General features: G+C 45.8%; 1 protein-coding gene across 1 annotated transcript; it reads left to right on the top strand.

Annotated features, from left to right (window-relative positions):
* The first annotated feature begins 5,757 nt into the window (after positions 1–5,757).
* ATP5F1E (ATP synthase F1 subunit epsilon) lies at positions 5,758–18,389 on the top strand. Its single transcript, XM_082271398.1, has 3 exons — positions 5,758–5,917; positions 10,993–11,119; positions 18,254–18,389. Exons 1-2 carry the CDS (start codon positions 5,886–5,888, stop codon positions 11,114–11,116), a joined length of 156 nt encoding a protein of 51 aa, XP_082127524.1. The 5' UTR covers positions 5,758–5,885; the 3' UTR covers positions 11,117–11,119; positions 18,254–18,389.
* Positions 18,390–24,043: the final 5,654 nt, after the last annotated feature.

The following is a 24,043-nucleotide window of genomic DNA, read 5'->3' as shown; positions in this document are numbered from 1 at the left end:
AAACATAGCCAATCCTAATGCATAGCTGTTAGGTACAGTATCTTACAAAAGTGAGTACACCCCTTACATTTGTGTAAATATTTTATTATCTTTTCATGTGACAACACTGAGGAAATGACACTTTGCTACAATGTAAAGTAGTGAGTGTACAGCTTGTATAACTGTAAATTTTCTGTCCCCTCAATAACTCAACACACAGCCATTAATGTCTAATCCTCTGTCAACAAAAGTGAGTACACCCCTAAGACAAAATGTCCAAATTGGGCCCAATTAGCCATTTTCCCTCCCCGGTGTCATGTGACTCGTTAGTGTTACAAGGTCTCAGGTGTGAATGGGGAGCAGGTGTGTTAAATTTGGTGTTATCACTCTCACTCTCTCATACTGGTCACTGGAAGTTCAACATGGCACTTCATGGCAAAGAACTCTCTGGTGATCTGAAAAAAAAAAGAATTGTTGCTCTACACAAAGATTGCCTAGGCTATAAGAACATTGCCAAGACCCTGAAACTGAGCTGAAGCACAGTGGCCAAGACCATACAGTGGTTTAACAGGACAGGTTCCACTCAGGCCTCGCCATGGTCGACCAAAGAAGTTGAGTGCACGTGCTCAGTGTCATATCCAGAGGTTGCCTTTGGGAAATAGACGTATGAGTGCTGCCAGCATTGCTGCAGAGGTTGAAGGGGTGGGGGGTCAGCCTGTCAGCGCTCACACCATATGCCACACACTGCATCAAATTGGTCTGCATGGCTGTCATCCCAGAAGGAAGCCTCTTCTAAAGATGATGCACAAGAAAGCCCGCAAACATTTTGCTAAAAACAAGCCGGCTAAGGATATGGATTACTGGAACCATGTCCTGTGGTCTGATGAGACCAAGATAAACTTATTTTGTCCAGATGGTGTCAAGCGTGTGTGGCGGCAACCAGGTGAGGAGTACAAAGACAAGTGTGTCTTGCCTATAGTCAAGCATGGTGGTGGCAAGGTCATGGTCTTGGGCTGCATGAATGCTGCCGGCACTGGGGAGCTACAGTTCATTGAGGGAACCATGAATGCCAACATGTACTGTAACATACTGAAGTAGAGCATGGTCCCCTCCCTTCAGGGACTGGGCCATAGGGCAGTATTCCAACATGATAAAGACCCCAAACACACCTCCAAGATGACCACAGCCTTGCTAAAGAAGCTGAGGTTAAAGATGATGGACTGGCCAAGCATATCTCCAGACCTAAACCCTATTGAGCATCTGTGAGGCATCCTCGATCGGAGGGTGGAGGAGCGCAAGGTCTCTAATATCCACCAGCTCTGTGATGTCATCATGAAGGAGTGGAAGAGGACCCCAGTGGCAACCTGTGAAGCTCTGGTGAACTCCATGCCCAAAATAATGGTGGCCTGACAAAATATTGACACTTTGGGCACAATTTGGACATTTGCACTTGGGGGTGTACTCACTTTTGTTGCCAGCAGTTTAGACATTAATGGCTGTGTGTTGAGTTATTTTGAGGGAACAGCAAATTTACACAGTTATACAAGCTGTACACTCACTACTTTACATTGTAGCAAAGTGTCATTTCTTCAGTGTTGTCACATGAAAATATATAATAAAATATTTACGGAAATGTGAGGGGTGTACTCACTTTTGTAAGATACTGTACCTAACAGCTATGCAATAAGATTGGCTATGTTTGGGCCACTAAAACGGGTCCGGTAGGTGACTTTCTGGCCATCATCTATGAGAGTGTGCTTTGAGTCCTTAGTGGGGACCACTAACTGATTTGTGGACCATCACTGGGACAGGTAGTCAGTTCAAATCTCCCCAATGGGGACACCAATATAAAACACTAACGGAAGTTGTAACCCTTCCCCACCATGTCCCCCAAAAAACCTAGTGGTCTACTTAAAAGGGTCATGAAAAAATAAAAGGTGAACTAACTCCAAATATCCTGGTCACTTCTCTGGCCCAGACTGCATGTGGCAGCTGTACTGCCGGTTTAGCGGTATTATACAGCCCTGGAGTATCAATTAAAATGCCGGCAATGGCAAATGATCAATGGTCAGAGCAGCCACTTGACCGTACTGACCAATGAGGAGCGCATCCCCCACAATTAATAACGGGTGTGGTACATTTTCAAGTAAGTAATTGATAGCTGTGCTGCAAAGTGTCCCTGGAATTTTTTTTCAAATGTTGGCAACTATGGTAGAGGGAATTATGAAAAGTTCCAAATACCAGTCAATATTGGCACTAAACCTTCAGGCTTCTGCTAGAAAGCCGAACATGAAGAAGAACTTCATCTTTCAGCATGACAATGACCCAAAGCATCCATCCAAATCAACAAAGGAATGGCTTCACCAGAAGAAGATTAAAGGGCCATACACACTATAAGATTTTCTGAAGACTTTTTCCTTTAGATTTACAAAAACCATATAATATGAGGTCAAACCTAAACACTTTCAATTTGTATGCAATCTGGCAGGCCCTTGTACTTCATAGAAAAGGTAAATCTGAAGGAAATCTAACCACAAAAGTTGGATAGTGTTTATCCAGCTTTACATTTTGGAATGGCCCAGCCAAAGCCCAGACCTGAATCTGATTGAAAATCTGTGGGGTGATCTGAAGAGGGCTGTGCACAGGAGATGCCCTCGCAATCTGACAGATTTGGGGTGTTTTTGCAAAGAAGAGTGGGCAAGTATTGCCAAGATGTGCCATGCTGATAGACTCATACCCAAAAAGACAGAGTTCTGTAATAAAATCTAAAGGTGCTTCATTAACCACTTGCCTACCGGGCACTTTCACCCCCTTCCTATCCAGGCCAATTTTCAGCTTTCAGTGCTCTCACACTTTGAATGACAATTGCACGGTCATGCTACACTGTACCATTATGACATTTTTATCATTTTTTTTTCACACAAATAGAGCTTTCTTTTGTGGTATTTAATAATCTCTGGGTTTTTTATTTCTTACAAAAAAAAAGAAAAAAGACAGAAAATTTGGAAAAAAAAAACGTTTTTCTTATTTTCTGCGAGTTTTGAAAATAAATACATTTTTCTCCTTCACTGATGTGCGCTGATGAGGCGGCACTGATGGGCACTGATAGGCTGCACTGATGGGCACTGATGAGGTGGCACTTATGGGCACTGATGAGGTGGCCCTTATGGGCACTGATGAGGAGGTACTAATATGCTGCACTGATGAGCACTGATAGGCGGCACTGATGAGCACTGATAGGTGGCACTGCTGGGCACAGAGGTGGCACTGAGAGGTGGCACTGATGGGTGGCACTGATGGGCACTGAGAGGCGGCACTGCTGGACACTGATGGGTGGCACTGACGGGCGGCACTGATGGGCAGCACCATCAGTGCCCACACTCAGTGCCCATAGTGCTGCCAGTCAGTGCTCATCAGTGCCTAGATGAGCAGGCACTGACTGGCAGCACTATGGGCACTGATTGTGGGCACTGATGGCAGGCACTGTGGGCACTGATGGAGGGCACTTATTGTATTTTATTTACCTTGTGTAATCAGGGCACTGGTGATCAGTGCCCTGATTACATTCTTCTGTGTCCCCGAACGGCTGATCGGCTCTGCTCCTTCCTCACATGCAGTCTCTGTGTGAGGAAGGAGAGCTGGCGATGAGAGATGATCTCATATGTTTACATATGAGATCATCTCTCATTGCATGGGCCGATCACGTGGTAAATGGCCGCTGTGATTGGCCATTCACCACGATCTGTGATTGGCTGTGTCCAAGGGACACGGCCGACACAGATTTTCCCTGATGCGCGCTCGCGGGAGCACGTGGGGAGCCTGTCTCTTAGAGGCCGTTTAAAGACGGCCTCCCGGAAATTCGAGTCCGCGCTGTAGCCGTACTTCGGCTATAGCACAGATCTGAAGAAGTTAAAGCAGAGTTCCACCCAAAAGTGCCACATTTATTTGGGGGGTGGGAGCAGGTACCTAGATTTGACAGATACCTGCTCCCACTTCAGCTCGGGCGCCCAGGCAGCGGAAGTTCTCCTCTCCCCGCGCTCTCTGGAATCTTCTGGAACATATCACAGGTCCCAGAAGATTGCCAGGCCACTAAGTGCGACACGCTGTCACAGCTGGCTGCCCACACTTGTGATGTGAGAAGAGGGAGAGAAGCGAGGCTCCCGCCGGCCCCATCGCTGGAGCGCGGGATAGGTGAGTGTGTGTTCATTAGAAGTCAGCGGATACACTTTTTGTAGCTGCTGATTTTTAATAAAACACAAAATGACTCGAAATCCGCTTTGAAATATTAGTTTAGGGGGGGGGGGGAAGCACACTTATGCAACCATATTATTTTATTTTTTTTTATTTTTACTTCCCTTCGCCTAAAAGTTTTCAGTTTGTTGATCAACTGAGTTGTACAGTTTAGGCCCCGTTCACATAGGGGCGATCCGACTTCAGGTGACGACCTCCGAGGTCGCGGTGCGAGCAGCGCGCCGCGACCTCGGAGCGGCCGCCACGGACTTCATAACATTGAAGTCTATGGCGGTCGCCTCCTGGTCGCCCCAAAGAAGCTCCGGACCCTTTTTCTAAGTCGGAGCGACTTGTGTCGCTCCTATTAGAATGGGTCCGCAGCTTCCCTATGGAAGGCGACCTGCGGCGACCTGTGAGGCGACCAGGTCGCCTCACAGGTCGCCTCTATGTGAACCGGGGCTTATAGGTCACATTAAAGGTGGAAAAAGTTCAGAAATTATTTTCCTTTGTCTAATTTTTTTTACATCACAGAAACCGGACATTTTCACAAGGGTGGAAAGACTTTTTATATCCGCTGTAACTTTTATTTGAGTACAGAGTCGCACGACCGCGCAATTTTCAGGTAAAGTCGTGCAGTGCCATATAGCAAATAATGGCCTGGTCATAAAGGGGGGTAAAACCTTCCAGAGGTGAAGTGGTTAATTACTGAGCCAATCATGGAAAAAATAAGGGAATGTATAAAACTTTCCTCCAGACACGAAGGGCACATTTTTTTTTTTTTTAACTTTACATTATTATTGGAATTTTAATGTAACAATTTCAATTGTTAAACGAAGGGTGTTCCGTGAGAATTACCTACCCCGTGAGAATTACCTACCCCTCGTCACTTCCGGTACTCGGCACTGTATGTAATGCAGCGGGTACATTAAAACAGCTGGGCTGCAATACAAATCATCTCCGCTCCTGTCACTGTCACTTCCCTGATCTCGGATAGTAAATATAAAAGCGGCAGCGGCTGTATGAAAAGATAAATCACGGAGCCGAAAGCCGCTTTTATATTTACTTGCCGAGAGCAGGGAAGTGACCGGGACAGGAGCGGAGATGATTCGTATTGCCGCTCAGCTGTTTTATGTAAGCGCCGCGTCGGTAGGTTTTTCTCACGGTACACCGTGATCGTTTCATACTAGTGCGCTTGCGCACTAGTAAGCTCCTCTGTTCTTCCATCACGTATCCGGGGCTCTGAGCATGCGCAGTGCTGCGCTGCTCAGCTCTTTCTGGCCGGAAGTGACGAGGGGTAGGTTTTTCTCACGGGTAGGTAATTCTCACGGAACAAGGGCACATTTTTTAACCAAGGACAATGATAACTAGCGGTGACCTTCCCAGCTTAGCTGAGTCAAGCAGTGTTTATATGTGCTTTACAAATAAAGTTGTTCGGGAAAAAAAAAGCGCATGACCCGGAAGCTCCCTCACAAGCGGATGTGACGATATTACCTCGTTCTGTGATTGGTGAAGGAGTACGCTGCTGCGCAGTCACAAAACTGTGTCGTGACTGGCTCGTCCCCCCTGTGTCCTGTTCGCTGATTGGTTGAGCGTCGCTCTCTCGGCTTTCCATTTCCGCAGGCTTTCTCCTCCTGACCTTCTGTCAGCACAGCGCACGGTGACCGCTCGGTGTAACCATGGTGGCGTACTGGAGACAGGCCGGCCTCAGGTGAGGGGAGCAGGGTGGGCATGGAAGACCTCTGCCGAGCCCGAACAGCCGCTTCAGGCGGAGTTCAGCTCTATGAATATTATATATATATATATATATATATAATGAGGCCTATGAGCTGATCTATCACCTCAGCGGGCTGCTGAAGAGAACCGGTCACCACAGGGGGGAATGAGCATATAAAGTGTGTGTGACCTCCCTGTAGACAGCTCTGACATAAACTTCTTATCTGGAGATTCCACCAGTGATGTCACTTCCTATGGCAGGCTGACAACGCTTAGCCGCTGTCCCCCCCAATTATATGCAGTGTTGTCAGCCTGACGTGCAACCACCTTTCATCTGCCCATAAAATCTGCAGGAGGCTAGTGTGTATCCTGACAACATGGCCGCCCATTGGGATCCAGTTACTTGGTGGTTGTCAGCCTGCAGGAGGAAGTGCTGCCACTGGCGGAATCTCCAGGTAAGAAACGTCCTAGGGATGCACCGATACGCCGCCTGCTGAAAATGGAGTCTCAGCGTCTTACCAATAGAAAAAAAAAAAAAATGTAGATAATGCCTTCTAGGCAAACAACACCCCTCTATTGGCTTCAGTGCAACCAACCCCCCCCCCCCCCCCCCCCGATTTCAATGCAAAAAAAACACCCCCTATCGGCTTCAATGCCACCCCCTCCCCTCCCTGAGTTCAATGCAAACCCCCCCCCCATTAGCTTCAATGCCACCCCCCCCCCTCCCCTGCATGAGTTCAATGCAAACCCCCCGCCCCATCAGCTTCAATGCCACCAACCCCCCCCCCCCCCCATGGATTCAATGCAAAAAAAAAAAAAAAACCCTACCGGCTTCAATGCCAACGGCACAACACCCCCCCTCCACGAGTTCAATGCAAAAACACCCCCCTATCTGCTTCAATACCAACGGCACTCCCCCCCCCCCCTCCCCTCCATGAGTTCAATGCAAACCCCCCCTATTAGCTTCAATGCCACCCCCCCCCCTCCCCTGCATGAGTTCAATGCAAACACCGTTCCCCTATCGGCTTCAGTGTAAACATGGCCCCCGATTGAGTTCATTCAAAACGCCTGCACCGCGCCTTCCACACCTCCCTGACTTCAATGCAAAAAAAAAGACCCCCCCCCCCCCTTCCTGTTTAGTCAATCTAAAACCCATCTATCAACTTCAATGCGAAAAAATGTCTGCCCCCCCCATTGAGTTCAATGCAGAAAACAGCCCCAGGGACTGATCTGAACGTACAGTGTATATTAATGTGGGAGTAAAATGCCATAGATGAATTATACCCATAGGTAAGTCTATAGAAAGCCTTATCTATAGGTAAGTTTAGGAGATATTTACTGTACATGCTGCCGGTTACATCACTGGAGCATGCGCTGTGAAGGAATGGCCACCCATGCTGTTACTTCAGAGTCCTGTGCTGTATATAGTGGCTCCGGCACACATGCAGGGGAGTGACGTCATTGTGACTCCGGCCACTCACACAGCCAGAGTCTGCCAACCTGGAAGGAGAATCGGTTGAAGATGAAAGCACCTTCTGCGGTGACGGCTCGCCACTGGAAGGAAGAACTTTGTTCTAAGGTAAGTTACACATAATGTGCTAGTATAGTATGTGATGCATGCTAGCACATTATGGCTTTACCTTGCAGGTTCCAGGAAAAAAAAAAAAAAAAAACAGCGGTTTGTTACCGCTTTAAACACTGCATACATTGATGGCACTATAAAAAAAACCCTCAGAAATACATTTCTCCAGTTGTTTGCAGCTGCCTTGTCATACAAATTATCTTTAGGGTCTTATGTACACTTGCTGTTCGGGGGGGGGCAGTGATTGAGACACTTATTACTGCTCCCCTTTAGCTGAGAAGGCAGCAGCCGGGGTGTACATATAGATGCCATGGCAGGAATTATACCTCCTTTCATGCTCAGCAGGCACTACCACCATCTGTCCCATTCAAGTGAATTGGGCCGCACTGCACATGGTTGCAGTGCAATAGTCCAGCATTTATGGGGTAAAAACAAGCGGTGATGCAGCACTTCTCTCCACCTGTCCAGTGCTCTCTAAAGAGCAATCCGAATGCAGATGAATCTTCAAACAGCAAAGCTAGTGTAAACAATGTCTTAAAGTAGAAGTTCACCCTAATACTAAAATCTCTTAATCTACAATAACCTGTAAAGAAGAAATCTCTATACTTTATTTTTCTGAAGCCAATCCTGTCCAGTCCCACGCTGAGGTGTCAGCAGAGGCTTCTCTGTGGAGGTGGGTACAGAAGAGGCAGCCAACATTGGAAGCCCCATGGTGGGTGACACCTTTTAGCAGCCGTTGTCGGCTGTCTCCTCTGCAAAGCTTCCGCCGCTGGAGAGAGGACCGGATCGGCTTCAGCAGTGGCTTCTCTGTAGAGGTGGGTGCAGAAGAGGCAGCCGACAACCCTATGCCCCATGGTGGGTGATGCCTTTTAGTAGCCGTTGTCAGCTGTCTCCTCTGCAAAGCTTCCGCCACTGGAGAGAGGACCGTATCGGCTTCAGAAAAGGTTTGTATAGAGATTCCTTCTTTACAGGGTTAGATTGGTTAGTCTTAGATAGGGATGCACCGATCCGACTTTTTTGGTCCCGATCTTTTGCTTTGTGAAATCGCTGATCCCGAGTCCGATCCGGAAGTACTGTTTTGTGAGCTTATAACTAGGGATGCACCGAAATGAAATTCTTGGCCGAAGCGGAATAATAATGAAATGCTTGGCCGAAGGCCGAATACCGAACGCGGTGTTTCGCATTTTTTCCATTTATTTTGCCAATTTTTAGGGGGCACGCTGATGGGCACATTTTATGTTAGGGGGCACGCTGATGGGCACATTTTATGTTAGGGGGCACGCTGATGGGCAAAACAAAACATTTAAATCAGCGTTGCTCTTAACATAAAATATGCCCATTAGCGTGCACCTTAACATAAAATATGCTCATCAGCATGTCCCTTAGCATAAAATAAGGGGCACGCTGATGGCCACATTTTATGTCAAGGGAGCACTCTGTTGGGCACTTTTTTTTTTTTTAAGGGACACTTTATAGGGCACTCTAATGTAATGAGCATGGCAAGTGGCAACAACATATGGCAGTCTGCACACTAATGCTTGTGCAGCTGCCAGCTACCTTATTCTCCCCCAAATGTGCTCAGCTCCACATCACATACCTGAACTGCAGCCAGAGCCAAAAGCCGCGAACAGGGGGGCGGGGCGTGGACCTAGTGTGAAGGAGCCGCAGTCAGGAGCAGGGGGCGGGACGCGCGCGTGACGTCACACCCCCTACTCGCGGCCGGACAGGACACCGGCGGCATGTGAGAAGCGAGCCGCAATGAGGAAGGTGAGCGGTCAGGGCGGAAGCTGACATTGTTCGGCTCAAAATTATTTGGCCTTTTGACTTATTCGGCCGAACGCCGAAAGTGCTATTTTTTTCTATTTTCGGCCGAATAATGTTCGGCCGCCGAATATTCGGTGCATCCCTACTTATAACAAAATAATACTTCCGGATCGGTATCGGAATCGGCAGATACCTTATAACAATTGTGCATTCAAAATCTAAAATGTCATGGGTTTAGTCTTTAAGAGGTTAAACTTCCCTCCTCTGGCAGACAGAATGAAAAGATACATTGTAATCATTGTTTACTTAACTGGGAGAGTTGAAAGGCATTTGCAGGAGGCTCTTTTTTTTTTTTTTTTTTCTTTGACAGCTGTTCTCTGCTCCCTCACAAGCTAAAGAGCAAAACCGGATTGGCCCGTGGATCTGTTAATTTTACCGATTCCCCGATCCAGCTATTTTGCCCGTATCGGGGACGATATCCGATCCGAATATTGGATCGGTGCATCCCTAGTCTTAGATTGTTGATGTCTGTAGATTTAGAGATTTTAGTAATTGGGTGAACTTCTACTTTAATGTATTTGTTTATCCTACACATCCACTTTTATTTGTTCTCCAGCCAAATGTTTATTCTTTGAGCTTAGAAGTCATTAAGAGATTGAGCCCCTGTAAGCTTGTTTCTGGGGTCTGTCCTCCTGCTGGAAGGATTTCCCATCCTTTCCATTTACGATTAGTGCCACCTGCAAGTCAGGAAACTGGGGGAAATCCCCAGTGGGGTCACAAATTTTGAGGAATACCCAGAGAGTGCTAAACACTTTCCTGCTTCATCCAGATCAATAATGTTTGTTCCACTTGTATGAAATGAGAGAAGATGAAGTGCCTGTGGTATGTGCTACACAAAGTACATGTTAAAACCAACTATGTTCCAGGTGAGCCCACCTTTCTCTGCCCATTCCGAGGGTGCCAGTCCAGTTTGTCACAGAGGCATCAAAAGAACATGGGTGTATGACTGAATTCCTTTATTGTAACCAATCTATAGAACAACCCAGCATGGCAGGAGAGCAATGCTATACAAAGTACTTGTGCAAGTGCTCTGATACCTGAAACCGATAGCTTTGCAGTGTGATTTGAGCCCATACAAAATGAATGGGCTCAAATTGCACTGCATGGAATCGCATCGAATAGGAATGCGGTGCGCTTCTGTCCGAATCACCGCACCTCTCCTGTGTGAACCCGGCCTTGTCAGTGACTTTAGCCTCGGTTCAAAGAGGAGCGGTTAGGGAAACCGCATGGGATTCGGACAGGAATTGTACCTCATTTGAGCCTATTCATTTTGTATGGGCTCAAATTGCATCGCATAGGCATCGCTACTGGCGAGCATTTAACCAAAAGTATCGGTACCTGTGCTCACTGGTAAAAAAAAAAACAGTATCAGTGCAGCCTTAACACAAAGTATATATAAGACCGGCCACACATTATTTTCTTATTCATTTTCCTTTAGATTTACCACAACCATATAATGAGGTCAAACCTAAACACATTTAATTTGCATGCAGTCAGCCAGGCACTTGTACTACATAGTTGTAGGGAAAGTTAAAGGAAATTGAACAAGAAACTTGTATAATGTATGGCCAGATTGAGACTCCTACTTGTAGTTTACTTCTAACTGGTCTACATCCGTGTATTATACTTTGTTTTATAGCAGACCTATTGTTTCTCCTTCTTAGCTACATCCGCTACTCTCAGATCTGTGCTCAGGCTGTGAGGGCGGCACTGAAGCCTCAGTTCAAGGTAGAAGCAGACAAGGCAGCAATTACCAATGTGAAGATCGTCAAACCGAAGAAAGAATGATCCGTAAGTAAACTGGAACTGCTTATTCTAACTGCTTGGACTCATTCTTTAATTATCTGTTTAGGGCAAATTCAGTGGAGCAGAATAAAATATAATAGCCCATTGTAGTCAGTCTTTACAGAATATTATTTATTTATTTCAGGTACTTATATAGCGCTGTCAATTTACGCAGCGATTTACATATACATAGTACATTCACATCAGTCCCTGCCCTCAAGGAGCTTACAATCTAAGGTCCCTAACTCACATTCATACATAGTAGGGCCAATTTTTTTTTTATACAGGGTCTAATTAACCTACCAGCATGTCTTTGGAGTGTAGGAGGAAACCGGAATACCCGGAGGAAGCCCACGCATGCACAGGGAGAACATGCAGACTCCAGGCAGGTAGTGTCGTGGTTGGGATTCGAACCAGCGACCCTCTTGCTGCTAGGTGAAAGTGCCAACCACTACACAATGAATTTTTTTTTTTTTTTTGAAAATTCTTTTCATTTGTTTCAGAACAACATACAAAAACATAGCCATTGGGCATTCCCTGGCTCAACAACAAGACAAAAAAGAACAAAATAAAATAAAATAAAATACACAGCAACAAAAGGCAAAAACAACCCCAGACAAGGCTGCACCCAACTGCTACTTCATAAGGGTGTTCAACGCACAAGGATCCCGGTGACAGGAGCAATCCGTTCACTGCGTGAAGGTCCATCAGTTCAATGGAGAAGAAGATCTGAACAGAGTCCACTGCATGTAGGGGAAATAATTAGCAATAACAAATACAATTAAGGGTCCTAAGTCGACACAGCAGGGCCCCCCGCATCATTGGTAGTATCATCAGACTCCAACCAAATGTCCCACACCTTTGAGAATTTTTGCGGGCAACCCCTATTAGCATAGGTTGCTTTGTAAAGTGGGATTACTGAGTTCACAAGAGATTTCCACGAGGAAACGGTGGGTGCAGCAGGCTTCCGCCAGTGGAGAACCACCATTTTCCTAGCGTAGAACAACAGAAGTCCTAAAAGAGTGCGAGACGCCACAGAGTGGGCCAGATCATTCACAAGCCCCAGAATACAATACTCCAGCTTTAGAGGCACGCGGATGGTGGTCACTCGAGCAACAAAATCCAGAATCCGGGTCCAGTACTCCACCAGGGGTGGGCAATGCCAAACCATGTGTGTATACGCGGCGTCCGGCGCTCCGCAGCGCCAGCAGACCGCAGGCGTATCAGGGAAGGCCCTGTGCAGTTGGGTCGGGGTTAGATGAAACCGATGAAGGATTTTAAACTGCACAAGGCGGTCCCCGGCGGCCACCAGGTGACGGAACGGGTAATCCCAGACGTCCTCCCAGTCCTCCGCATCAAGGCCGGGAGCCTCTGCCACCCAGAAGGCCTGCAGGACCTCCAGCCCCGAGTGCACACTGGGGAGCAGGGTACTATAGATAGTGGAGAGCGTTTTTTTTAAAGTCTCGTTTCGGAGAATGGCCTCTAAGTCAGCTAGCGTGAAGTCGCAAGAAAAATTACCGAACTGTTTGTGGAAGGCATGGCGGAGCTGCAGGTACCTGAAAAAGTGGGAATTGGGTAGGGAGAAATCGGCCTTCAGTTGGTCGAACGACGCAAGCTCCTCCCCCCGACAGATGTGAGAGAGAGACAGAATGCCCTTGGAGGCCCACACGGAGGGATCCGGGATGGAGAAAACCTCCGGTAACTCCGGATTCATCCATAGGGGGGATTTCGGGGAACGCCGACCAGGTCCCAACCGAATGTAGGGCGATTGCAACTTCCATGCCCTAATCACTGCCAACATCGAGACAGTGACAGGGTACGGGGCCCTCGGTCCACGCAGCAACAAGTTACGTAAAGCCTCATAGGAGCCCAGCAGGCCCGCCTCCAGGGCCACCGCAGCATTGGAGGCATCCGAGATCAGCCAGTTGTGTGCATGCGTCAAAAGTCCCGCCACGAAGTAACGGAAAAAATCCGGACACGCCAGTCCCCCCCGAGTCCAGGGTCGCTGTAGGATCGTCAGTCGAAGCCTAGGAGGGCGAGAATTCCAGATAAAAGTAAGGATGCGAGAGTGGAGCCGACGAAAAACGGCCTTCGGTATCCAGACTGGGGAGTGACGAAGCACATATAGGAGAGGGGGCAACAGCTTCAATCAGGGTCAAGGGGAGATTAGCCCAGGAGCGCAGCTTGGTCCCGAATTTCAACAACAAGGGAGATAAATTAAGATCACAAAAGTCTCGAATGTCAGGGGATATCACTATGCCCAGATATTTGAGCCTGTCAGTCCAACACAGGGGCAAGGACGGGTCCGCGTGGGCACGGGCCCCCGCGTCCACTGGAAGGATAAGCGACTTGTCCCAGTTCACTCGCAGACCAGACAAGGTGGTGAAGACTGCCAACAGATCCAGGGCCGAACGGAGCGACCGGCCGGGGTCCCGGAGGAAAAGGATAATATCGTCAGCATAAAGCGCCAACCTTTCCTCCAAGGACCCCACCCGGATCCCCCCGACCGCCCCGGAACCACGAACAGCCGCCGCCAGAGGCTCAACAGCCAAGGAAAACAAGGCAGGCGAGAGAGGGCACCCCTGGCGAGTGCCCCGCGCGATCGAAAAGGGACAAGACAGCCTCCCCCCCAACTTAATCTGAGCACTGGGGTGAGCATAAAGCATGGCAACCCATTTACAAAAAACAGGGCCAAAACCAAATCTTTCCAGAACTAACATCATATAGGACCAGTCCACCGAATCAAATGCCTTTTCTAAATCAAGCGCCACCATCACACGTGTACTCTGAGCCTCCGCTGGGACCTGCAAATGAGTGAACACTCTGCGTATGTTAATATCAGTGGATTTGCCTGGCATGAAGCCAGTCTGGTCCATGTTGACCAAGTAGGGAAGGACCTTCATCAATCTGTTAGCAAGCAGTTTGGTAAGTATCTTCAGGTCATAATTCAAAAGAGAAATGGGCCTGTAGGCCGAGCACAAAGTAGGATCCTTCCCCGGTTTATGAATTAAGACTATGTGCGCCAAAGACATGGACTCCGGGAGAGCTCCCAAGTCAAGGCAAGATGCATAGGTCTTCAAGAGCCTAGGAGCTAGTTCAGAGACATACATCTTGTACCAATCCCCCGGCAGGCCATCGGGACCAGGGGTCTTCCCAGGGGGGAGGGAGCGAATAGCCAGCTCGACCTCCTCCAACGTGAAGTCCGCCTCCAGGAGAGCCACGTCCTCCGGGGCCAGAGTGGGCAGCGCCAACTCCCCGAGAGACCCCAAGTCCCGACCCCCTGGAATTACGAAATTCCAGGAGAATATCAGCAGGATCCCGAAGGACACTGCCATCCGCAGATTGTATGACTGGAACCACCGTCTGGAACCTAGAGTCCGCGGACAAGTTAGCCAAAAGCCTGCCATTCTTGTCCCCGGATTCGAATATCCTGGCCCGCAGCGACCCCACCTCCGCTTCAGCGGCCGATGACACATGTAGGTGCAACGCCCTCCGAGCCTGGGCCAGGGAGGAGTACGCCTCAGGGGAGGGATCCAAGGCAAACGCAAGATCCAAGGACTCCTTAACCACTGACTCCAAATCCGTCCTCGCCGAGGCGCACTCCACCCGCGCAGCCTTAATAGCGGAGATATAGTCACCACGAATAGTGGCCTTGAAAGCATCCCAACACACCAAGGCTACACAATGAATTTTAAAGTGGAACTGCGCTGTATCTGAGCACCATAAACACTATTTAATTCACTTATTTATTCAAAGCCAACTTCCCCCATTCATCCATGTCTCCATGCTTTATTTTGCTGACAAATCACTTTGGAAAAAAAAAAAAAAACTCCTAGCATTTCGCGCTGTGGCCATCTTGAATAAGGGCAGATGATTGATGTAGCATTTACTTCCTGGAATCTATCCGCCTTTAGCTCAGGCATGCAGGCAGGAGGGTGTGATTAGCTGAGAAAACCCTTCCTCCCCTCCCGAAGGCTTCTGGGATGTATGACATCATTTGCCTAGGCCAGAAACCAGGAAGAAAAGTTGAGAAAACAAGTAAATATGATCTAATTTCCTATCTAATTATAATGCCAGGAGCATAAGGATTAAAAATAGTCAATGTTGATTGAGAGGGTGAAGTTCCACTTTAATGTCAGGCCAGGGTCATCATGGTGACTTACTGGTTAGCACTAATGATTTTCAGTGCTGGGGGGTCCCCCCATTTTGAATCCCAGATAAGATGCTGGAGTTTTCATGTTTTCCCCTGTGCTTGGGTGAGTTTCCTCCTGTTGTACAGCACAGTACATCCTAATCTGTATCTGTGGCAGCCTGTATATTGGGCGGACACACATTTTGGCAGAGCTTGTACAACACAGCAGAACCCTGGCAGCACTTCCTGGCATGTAGTATACAGTACTAGTATGGAAGTACCGCAGTCCAACACATTGAGTCCCATTGTGTATCTATCTTTATTTCTAGGAGTTACTTTGTATTTTGTTAGTACAGTGTTTTTTTTGTTCAGGTTAAACACCAGGTCCACTTTAAGATCACAATTCTGAGGTTATTCATGAAAGTTACTTGGAAAGCAAATGAATACAGAAAATCAGTAGATTCTGTGCCCTAAACTCTCAATGGATTTTCAAAAATACATGCAGGGATTTTGCAGCAAATGCTTTATAAAGAAGTGCAGGTTACAGAAGGTGTGTGGAGTCATCTGTATATCAGTAGCACAATTTATGTCAGGTTGTGGAAGTATTTGGCACTTTTAGTAATCCTAGAATACCAGGGGGATTATCTATAGCAGCCTTTTTCAACCAGGGTGCCTAGAGGTTTCTTCAGGGGTGCCTTGGCAAAATGCCTAAAAATTGATAAAACCTCGTATACAAGACAGCAGGTGGATGAAGCCTGCAAGTTACACAAAACCACAGGTTTTCATTATGCATCATTACGACTTTCTAGACACCGGCATCCTAACAACCAATGATGTCATCAGTTGATAAGGAGGATGTCTGCCGCCTCCACAGCATACTTGTTTGACCCTCCTGAACAACATGAGAGATCAGTGATCTCTGGGGTTTGGCATCCTTCTTTTTTTTTTTTTTTTTTTTTTTTCTCAAGAGATTAACTAGACCTAACTTAAGTGTAAGGAAAAATATAATAAAACAAATGTCACCAAAAAATCTAAACTTGGTGCCTACCTTCGAAGTGGATGGTGTCATCTCTTTCTCTGCAGCCTCAGCTGTACAGAATGAATGATCAGGAAGAGCGCTGCATAGTCTCCCTGTTCATTCAACACTGTTTACTATGCTTCAATTATGAAAGAACACAGTGAGTGATCATCTGGCCCCCACCTAACTGTACATTTTTTTTGATTTTTTTTTTCCTCCATCAGCACACCACCCCTACACACACAAACACGTATTACCTCTCTGATTCCTACTGTAATAAAGTGTATTGTTGTTGTACTGTCTACCCCCAAGTTGTAAAGCGCTGTGTAAACGGTCATGGCTTTCTCTATCTATATTATAATCTCTATCCTGTGTTAGAATATTAATTATTATCGGTCACTTACTGTGATCAGAAAAAGAAGGGGCGGGTAAATTACACGTTTACCGGCCCCTTTCCCTGCTCTCCATCCTAAAAATCCCACCCCCCCTTACAGCAGCTAGTGGAAAAGGAGAGGAGGGGAACCTGGACAGGTGGGGAGGCATGAGTGGCATTTACTGGAACCAATCCCCTGTATTTTCCTCCTGTGGCAGCTGAAAGCCGACTGAAAGGAGAGGCAGAAAAGCCGCCTTTCAGCTGCCACAGGGGATTGGTTCCAGTAAATGCCACTCCCACCGCTTCTCTCATCCAGGGGCCAGCAATAAAGGGATCTACCCATCACCTGCCTGCAATGACAGGTTGCTGATCCCCAATCTATAGTAACTCTTCAATGTTACTTTTCACAGCTGCTTGCATTTTACGTCCTATTCATTAAACAGGTCGCAGTGTAAAGTCTGTCGTGTTTCTCATGAAGATCTTTTGCTTAGAGCACAAAGCATTTTACAACTAGAGGAGAGGCAGGTCACACAAATGATAGGCCCTGTAACCAGGCTAGCAACCCAAATTCTTAGCTCTGCAGATGCTTCAGAGTCCCTAATCAGGTGAAGAACAATGGATTTTTGTGAAGCCTCCTTTTTTTTTTATGTATCAATATTCAGTATTTTTAAAGGAGTATATTTTTCCTGTGGTTAGGTGAGATAGAGGCCTGTAAATTTGCATTGATTTTTAGTATCCAGTTGTCTTCAGGAGTGTGACTGCAGCTCCTTCTGTGTTATCATTTTATGTGTTGAAAAAGTCTTGTGTCATTTGACTATACTGCCCTCTGCTGGTGAAAACTCATTTTCGTATTCGTATAGTTGATCACTTCAGCAATCAGTGAGTCTTCTTATAAATTCCCTATTGAGGCAGAAAAACGTGGCACCTCCAGTGCCAGCCCAACCACTGCTGAGATTTATAGTTCCTACGTGGCCTGAGGAACACAAGTGTTCAATCGATAAGCTGACCGGGTCTTCTAGATCAGTGGTTCTCAACTCCGGTCCTCGGGACCCACCAACAGGCCAGGTTTGCAAGATAACTAAATTACATCACAGGTGATCTCATTTGCTGCTCAGTGATTGCAGTATTCTAGTCTGCATCCCCCAAGGTAATACTTAAAATCTGGCCTGTTAGTGGGTCCCGAGGACCGGAATTGAGAACCACTGTTCTAGATTGTAAGCTCTAAGGAGCAGGGCCCTCTGATTCCTCCTGTATTGAATTGTACTGTAACTGTATTGTCTTCCCCACACTGTAAAGCGCTGCGCAAACTGTTGGCACTATATAAATCCTGTATAATAATAACCCAGGATATATCTTTATTTGATAGCGTGTAGATGTTTACACAACACACGGGATACAATGTTACTGTATAGTATAGCTGGAGTTTAGCTTTAAAAAAAAAAAAATTATCCTTGGCAACCGATAGGATTTCTTTTCTTTTTCTACCTGCATTGGAAAAATGATAGCTGGAATTTGATAAAAATAGTCACTTCTGCTATATGGATCATTTTTATGGTATATAGGGATGGATTTATTCACTTTTCAGTAATCGTGTTCCACCTTTTCTTCTTTCTTTAGATGCTGAACACCAGAACCTCTGATAGAATAATGGATTTTCCTTGGGTTGTTTCCTGAATACGTCTACATCTGTAAATGTGTTATTTCTAATTTAAACCACAAGACCAAATAAAACAGGGATTGTTTTATTTGTAAATTCCTCTCTCTGGTTTTTATTGGTTACACCTAGTGGAACCTATTTGGGATCAAATTGGTGCAGTTTGCGATGCTTAGTCTTTTTTTTTTTTTTTCTGTTGATCGACTTGTGTACAACCAACCTGTCTGGCTTTTCCTGCTAGTCGGCAACACTAACCATTGTGTTCTGCTGGCAGGCAAGGCCAGCTGAACACAATACTGCTGGGGAGGTATTCCCTCATCGGAATCAAGCAATTTTCATTCCCTCCACCCATGGTGGTGTAAGGAAAGACAATTGCACAATCTTTGGCCTGCCTTATGGCGCTTTTCCACTGCATGGTACCGAACGGTACGGCTCTCAAAAACAGTACTACCTTGATTGTGGTTCCAAGAGGTACCATACCCGGTACCATATCCCACAATCCTTTGCATGCAGTCACTACTAGCCACTGATTGGTCAGAGAATCCCACCCAGTTAACTTTAGTACTACTTTAGTGGAAAAGCAAACCATACCGTACCGAACCGTTCCAACACCGTACCATGCGGTACCAGCAGTGGAAAAGCAAACCAGGCCAAGCAGGGCCGAGTAGAGCCGAGCCAGTACTTGCAGTGGAAAAGTGCCATTAGTTATTCTCTGGAATAGGCAGTGCTAGCCATGCTGTAAGATACCATTGGTCAGTGTTTTTCCTCTATCTGGTTACTATATGCGGTAGTAAAGTCTGCTTTCCCCTCCCCCTTCCCCTTTAGTTCCTTTTGTATTGTTATCTATGAGGCCATGGCTCGTACCATGACATTTCCTGTATTTAGAGAATATTGTATCTCTAAGTAACAGAGGTGCTTCCTTGTAAGTTATTTTAAAAAAGAAAGAATTGCTAAAAGAAAGTTTCCTGGATCTGGTATTGTAGGAATTTGAGTCTCTAGAAATGTCTGTGATGGTTTTGTGTTAGAAGCTGGGTTGTCATATCATCCTTTTAAACACAGCCACAAAAATGTAAATGTGTACACTTTTTTAGATGAAATATAAGTCTCAAGACAGCCAGAATTCTTCTGTATTGAGAACTCTGTCCCACACCCATTGGTGCTTGGCATGAAGTCTGACTATGAAATGCACTGCTTCCCATGGAGAGGCCTTGTGTTTTATAGTAACGTTGCAGAATCCTTTCACCGGCCTAAGAGCCGATTCACCTGCGCTTTGGTTTGGGTGTAGAGCAACTTATCTGCAGTTTACATGTGCTTTTAGGGTGCCATCTTAATGTTTTCTATTAGACCATGCTTTTTCCTGAAAGCGAATCAAAGTCCTGCATGCTGCATCTTTGTGCTTTCAGAAAATGCCCAATCTAATAGAAGTCAATAGGAAATGCATGTAAAACACGAATACAGTCACACTGCTGCTAAACTACAGCACACCAGTGTGAGCCCGCTCTTATCTGTAGGCAAAAGTCAGGGGGCCGGAGATAGTCAGTCAGTGGCTCATGGTTACACCTCTGTTTTAAAGTGTAACTAAAGGCAAACTTTTTTTTTTTTTTTTTTAAATCTTGGATAGAGCAAGGGGTTAAAACTAAAACCCCTTTCAGTTTTTTTGCTCTCTGTGTCCCATAGGGGAGATTTCCTTTCACTTGCTGTTCCATAACCATAACATCTGTCACCAGAACCAATGTCCTAATTTGAATATTTCCCCTATATTACTGTTCTGCTGGCAACCCAAAATTTGCAATTTCAATGAAAACCGTAAACAGAACAAATTTTGGAGGGGGTGAATCTCCATAACGGGGACACAGACAGCACTAAACTGACCGGTGTTCTAAACCCTCTCCGCTCCATCCAAAAATGTGCCTTTAGTTGCTGGTTAAGAACACAAAAAGAACATGAAAAACAAATTGTGTGCCACAAAAAGAGAGCCTCTCGTTTTAGGTGTGTGTGTATATATATGTATGTGTGTGTGTGTGTGTGTGTGTGTGTGTGTGTGTGTGTGTGTATATATATCTATATCTCTTTGGTTTGCGCGCACAAATCATTCTGGAAGCATGCTTGTAATCTAAAGCACTTGTATATCAAAGCGAATTTCCCCATAAGAATGAATAGAAACTCAGATGATTCGTTCCACTAAAAATAAATGACGGTACACTCACAGTGTTAAGGGGTCTGGTGCAGTTCCAAAGCCATTGTTGAATATGTACTGTATAGTGAAGCCACTGGTATACAGTTCTGTAAATGGTCAGAGGTCCGGGGGGTGCTGGTGGCTACCAACGTTTCCTGCAGAACTCAGAAACTGTTAACGTCACTTCCGGGTACTCCGAATGCACGTTTTGTGCGCCCACCCTGCTGGGAGTGTCTCCGAGTTCTGCAGGAAGCTCTGGGAGCCACCAGTGCCTCCCGGACCTCTGGCCACATACAGTACTGTATACTGTACAGCAGCGGCTTTGGAATCGCACCAGACTCCTTAACATTGTGAGTATAGTTCTTTTTATTTTTTTTTTTTTTTTTTAACAAAGCTACTGCTCATATGTTCGTATATCAAGACAACATTTGAAAAAAAACTTTGCTCGTCTGTGTGTGTAAATATAATAATAATATAAACTTTTTTCTTTCACCAGAATAAGGTCATCGTTAAATGATTGTTGTTGTAGTGTGTGTGTGTGTGTATACCAATGTATTTTGATCACTAGCCTATCTTTGGAACATGTGAACAGATCAGAGATTTACAGATTGTATACCTTCCTCTCCATTTTTAAACCTACAGAGTGCATATGTTCTGTATTTTATTTATATATCCATAGAATCATCTCCTGCTTGTGCTTAGTAAGGCAAGTCTCTCAGCTCGATTATTGCAGGTAATGTGTTGCTAAAAGAATGGGGTTTGACCTTACTTTCAGAATGATGTTTTTTTCTTAAACCCGAAAAAAAAAAAAAAACCTCCAGCCTGATAAAGTACTAATCTGCATTTTATTTGAATATTTATAGATATTGCAAAATTTTCCCCCATAGCTGTGCCTAAAAGCCACACTGATCATAAGACTTGTATCACATTTTTGCAGTTCCTCTTTTTCACTTCAGATATTAATACAGATGACTGCATAGTTAATGACTGTTAGTAAACCTAGCACGAAAGAGGCTGGCAGTTCTGCTTTCTGTATTTTAATTTCTGAGGAGTTTTCTGCATTTTCTTCTTAGCAGCAAATCGCAATCTTCCTTTGTTTTTGCTAAAGAAGTTTAGAAAAGGAAGGAGCTGGTTGCTAGCTGAAGAACAGTTCACCTGCCAAATACTTCACCCTTGAAGTTATATACACAAACGCATGTCACATGGATTAAAGGATAGGTTACCCTTTTAAAAAAAAATAATACATTTATTTTGCAGGTAAGATATATATGTACGGTATGTGTATATATACTTTTTTTTTTTTTTTCTTTTGAGCCTGTAAAGCAATTGCACCAGCGATCAATGTACCTGTACAGGCAAGCAAGATACACTGACAGGAAGAATCCATGAACTAGCACAGTGCTCCACAGCCCTGTGGTAGTTAGTTGAGAACTATAAACCGACACCTGCAAAGGATGTCGGGGGTGGTAGTTCATCCACACACAAAGTGACAGCTAATACAGGGAATTTTTTCCCTGTACTGTTGTCGGGGGGGGGGGGGGGGGGTCGTCAGTGGTTGCAGTATTGGGAACATGTTACACCCTAAAAACAGGTGGTACATGTTCCCAAAGGTGAACTTATCCCTAAGGCCCCTTTCACACAGGCGGACCGTTCAGATCCACCTGTCTGTTTTTTGTTTTTTTTTTGGCGGATCTGAACGGTCCCCCCATGCATCCCTATGGGGCATTGGATGTCAGCGGAGACATGTCCGCTGACATCCTATCCTTTCCGTCAAATCTGGACCGATGGAAACCCTTTTTCCATCCGTCCAGCGAGTGGGATCGGATGGGAACGGACTGACGGTCCGTTCCCATCCGATTCCCCCATAGAGATGTATTGGGAACTGACAGCTGTGTCTCCATACACAGTGCGGAGAACAGCTGTCATCCTCCTGCTCAGCGGCGGATCGATCCCCCGCTGAGATAAACGGACGGATAGTGTGAAAGAGCCCTTAATGTCTTAAAGAGGTTGTAAACCCACCTCACAAACTTTTACCTATAGGTAAGCCTATATTAAGGCTTACCTATAGGTGCTATAAATATCTCCCAAACTTGCACCGTTTAGGAGATATTTAGAGCGCATACTGCCGATGACGTCATCGGTGCAGGCGCTCTGAAGGAATGGCCACCCGTGCCGTTCCTTCAGAGCTCAGTGCCGTGAACAGCGGCTCCTGTGCGCAGGCGCGGGAGTGATGTAATCGCGCCTCCGGCAAATCAGATGGCCGGAGGACGCGAACCCGGAAGCAGGACGGCCGGACATGTCGCCGTCCTGTCGCTGAGGTGGCGGCACGGCGGGGGCTTCGTTTTAAGGTAAGTACTACATAATGAGCTAGTATGCGATGCATACTAGCTCATTATGCCTTTCTCTTTACAGGGCTTTTTTTTCTCGTTTTTTTTTTTTTGGGGGACTTTACTTCCTCTTAAAAATCTTGATGGAGTTGATCTTTGAAACTGATTGGAGTCTAGTTGTCTTTTTAATAAAAAGGATTAAAAAACAGAGTAAGTATGTGTTATGCTATTGCTGTCTTCAGATTATATAGTTTGTGTGTCATGCTTTTTTAGTATTGCTTATTTTAAGAGAAGCAATATAATGTTGGATTGGAGTTTAATTTAGGCCTCAATTACTGGTGGTGGTTGACATGCATTTTTACTGCCGCCAACTGCTCCTTTTTTTGGGGGGGGGGGGGAGGGGGGGTCGTGGCAAGAGTGTACATATACCGTAGCCATAATGCTTTGCATTACAGAACAGCAAGAATTCTTCCCCCTGTCTTATTTGGCTGGCAGTATTGCCTGCTGGACACGCTACCTATTCATCTGCATTCACATTGTGTGCACTGGTGCAGAGTTTAAAGAGTTAAAACAGGCACTGAGGAGGTCATATAACATCTCAATTCCTGTCAAATGCCCTCTGCAGAGTGTTCCAACCTGAATCTTCAGAGGGTATCGCAAGGGTAAATGAGGCTTAAGGGTGGTCTGATTGTAATTAGATCTGCCAACAACTAGGTACTGCAAGAACACGTCTGACTGCATGTAAATTGAATGGATAGTTAAAGTATGTCCTTGTGTTGCATAATTTTGGCAAATCTAAAGAAGATTGTGCAGCGTATGGCAATCTTTAAAGGGAAGGTTTCCCAGTGCAGAATGTGTACATGAGAAGGCTGCAGTGGAAGCAGCCATTCTCCCAGATCTTTATCCTCGTGCCTCCAGATAAATTCAATCTATTCAGATGGTTGCTGTGAGATTCAGCTGCTACTCATGCGCAAGGTTCTGGTCAAGTCACTACATCTTGTAGTTGGGATCTGAGGGGTTGATTTACTTGAACTAGAGAGTGCAAAGTTTGGTGTAGCTGTGCATAGAAACCAATCAGCTTCAAGTTTTTTTTTTGGCAAAGCTTAATTGAACAAGCTGATTGGTGCAGCTGTGCATGATAGCCAGTTTTTGCACTCTCCTGTTTTACTAAATCTGCTCCAAAGGGTCAATAAGAATTTATACCTGTAGAGCAGTCAGCCTACAGATCCTTGCCTAACAACCTCTACATT

This window comes from Pelophylax lessonae, assembly GCF_965119305.1.
Source record: "Pelophylax lessonae genome assembly, chromosome: 11".
Taxonomy (NCBI): Eukaryota; Metazoa; Chordata; class Amphibia; order Anura; family Ranidae; genus Pelophylax; species Pelophylax lessonae.
The sequence above is the reverse complement of the archived record's forward strand: the minus strand, read 5'-3'. Positions and strand labels throughout refer to the sequence as shown.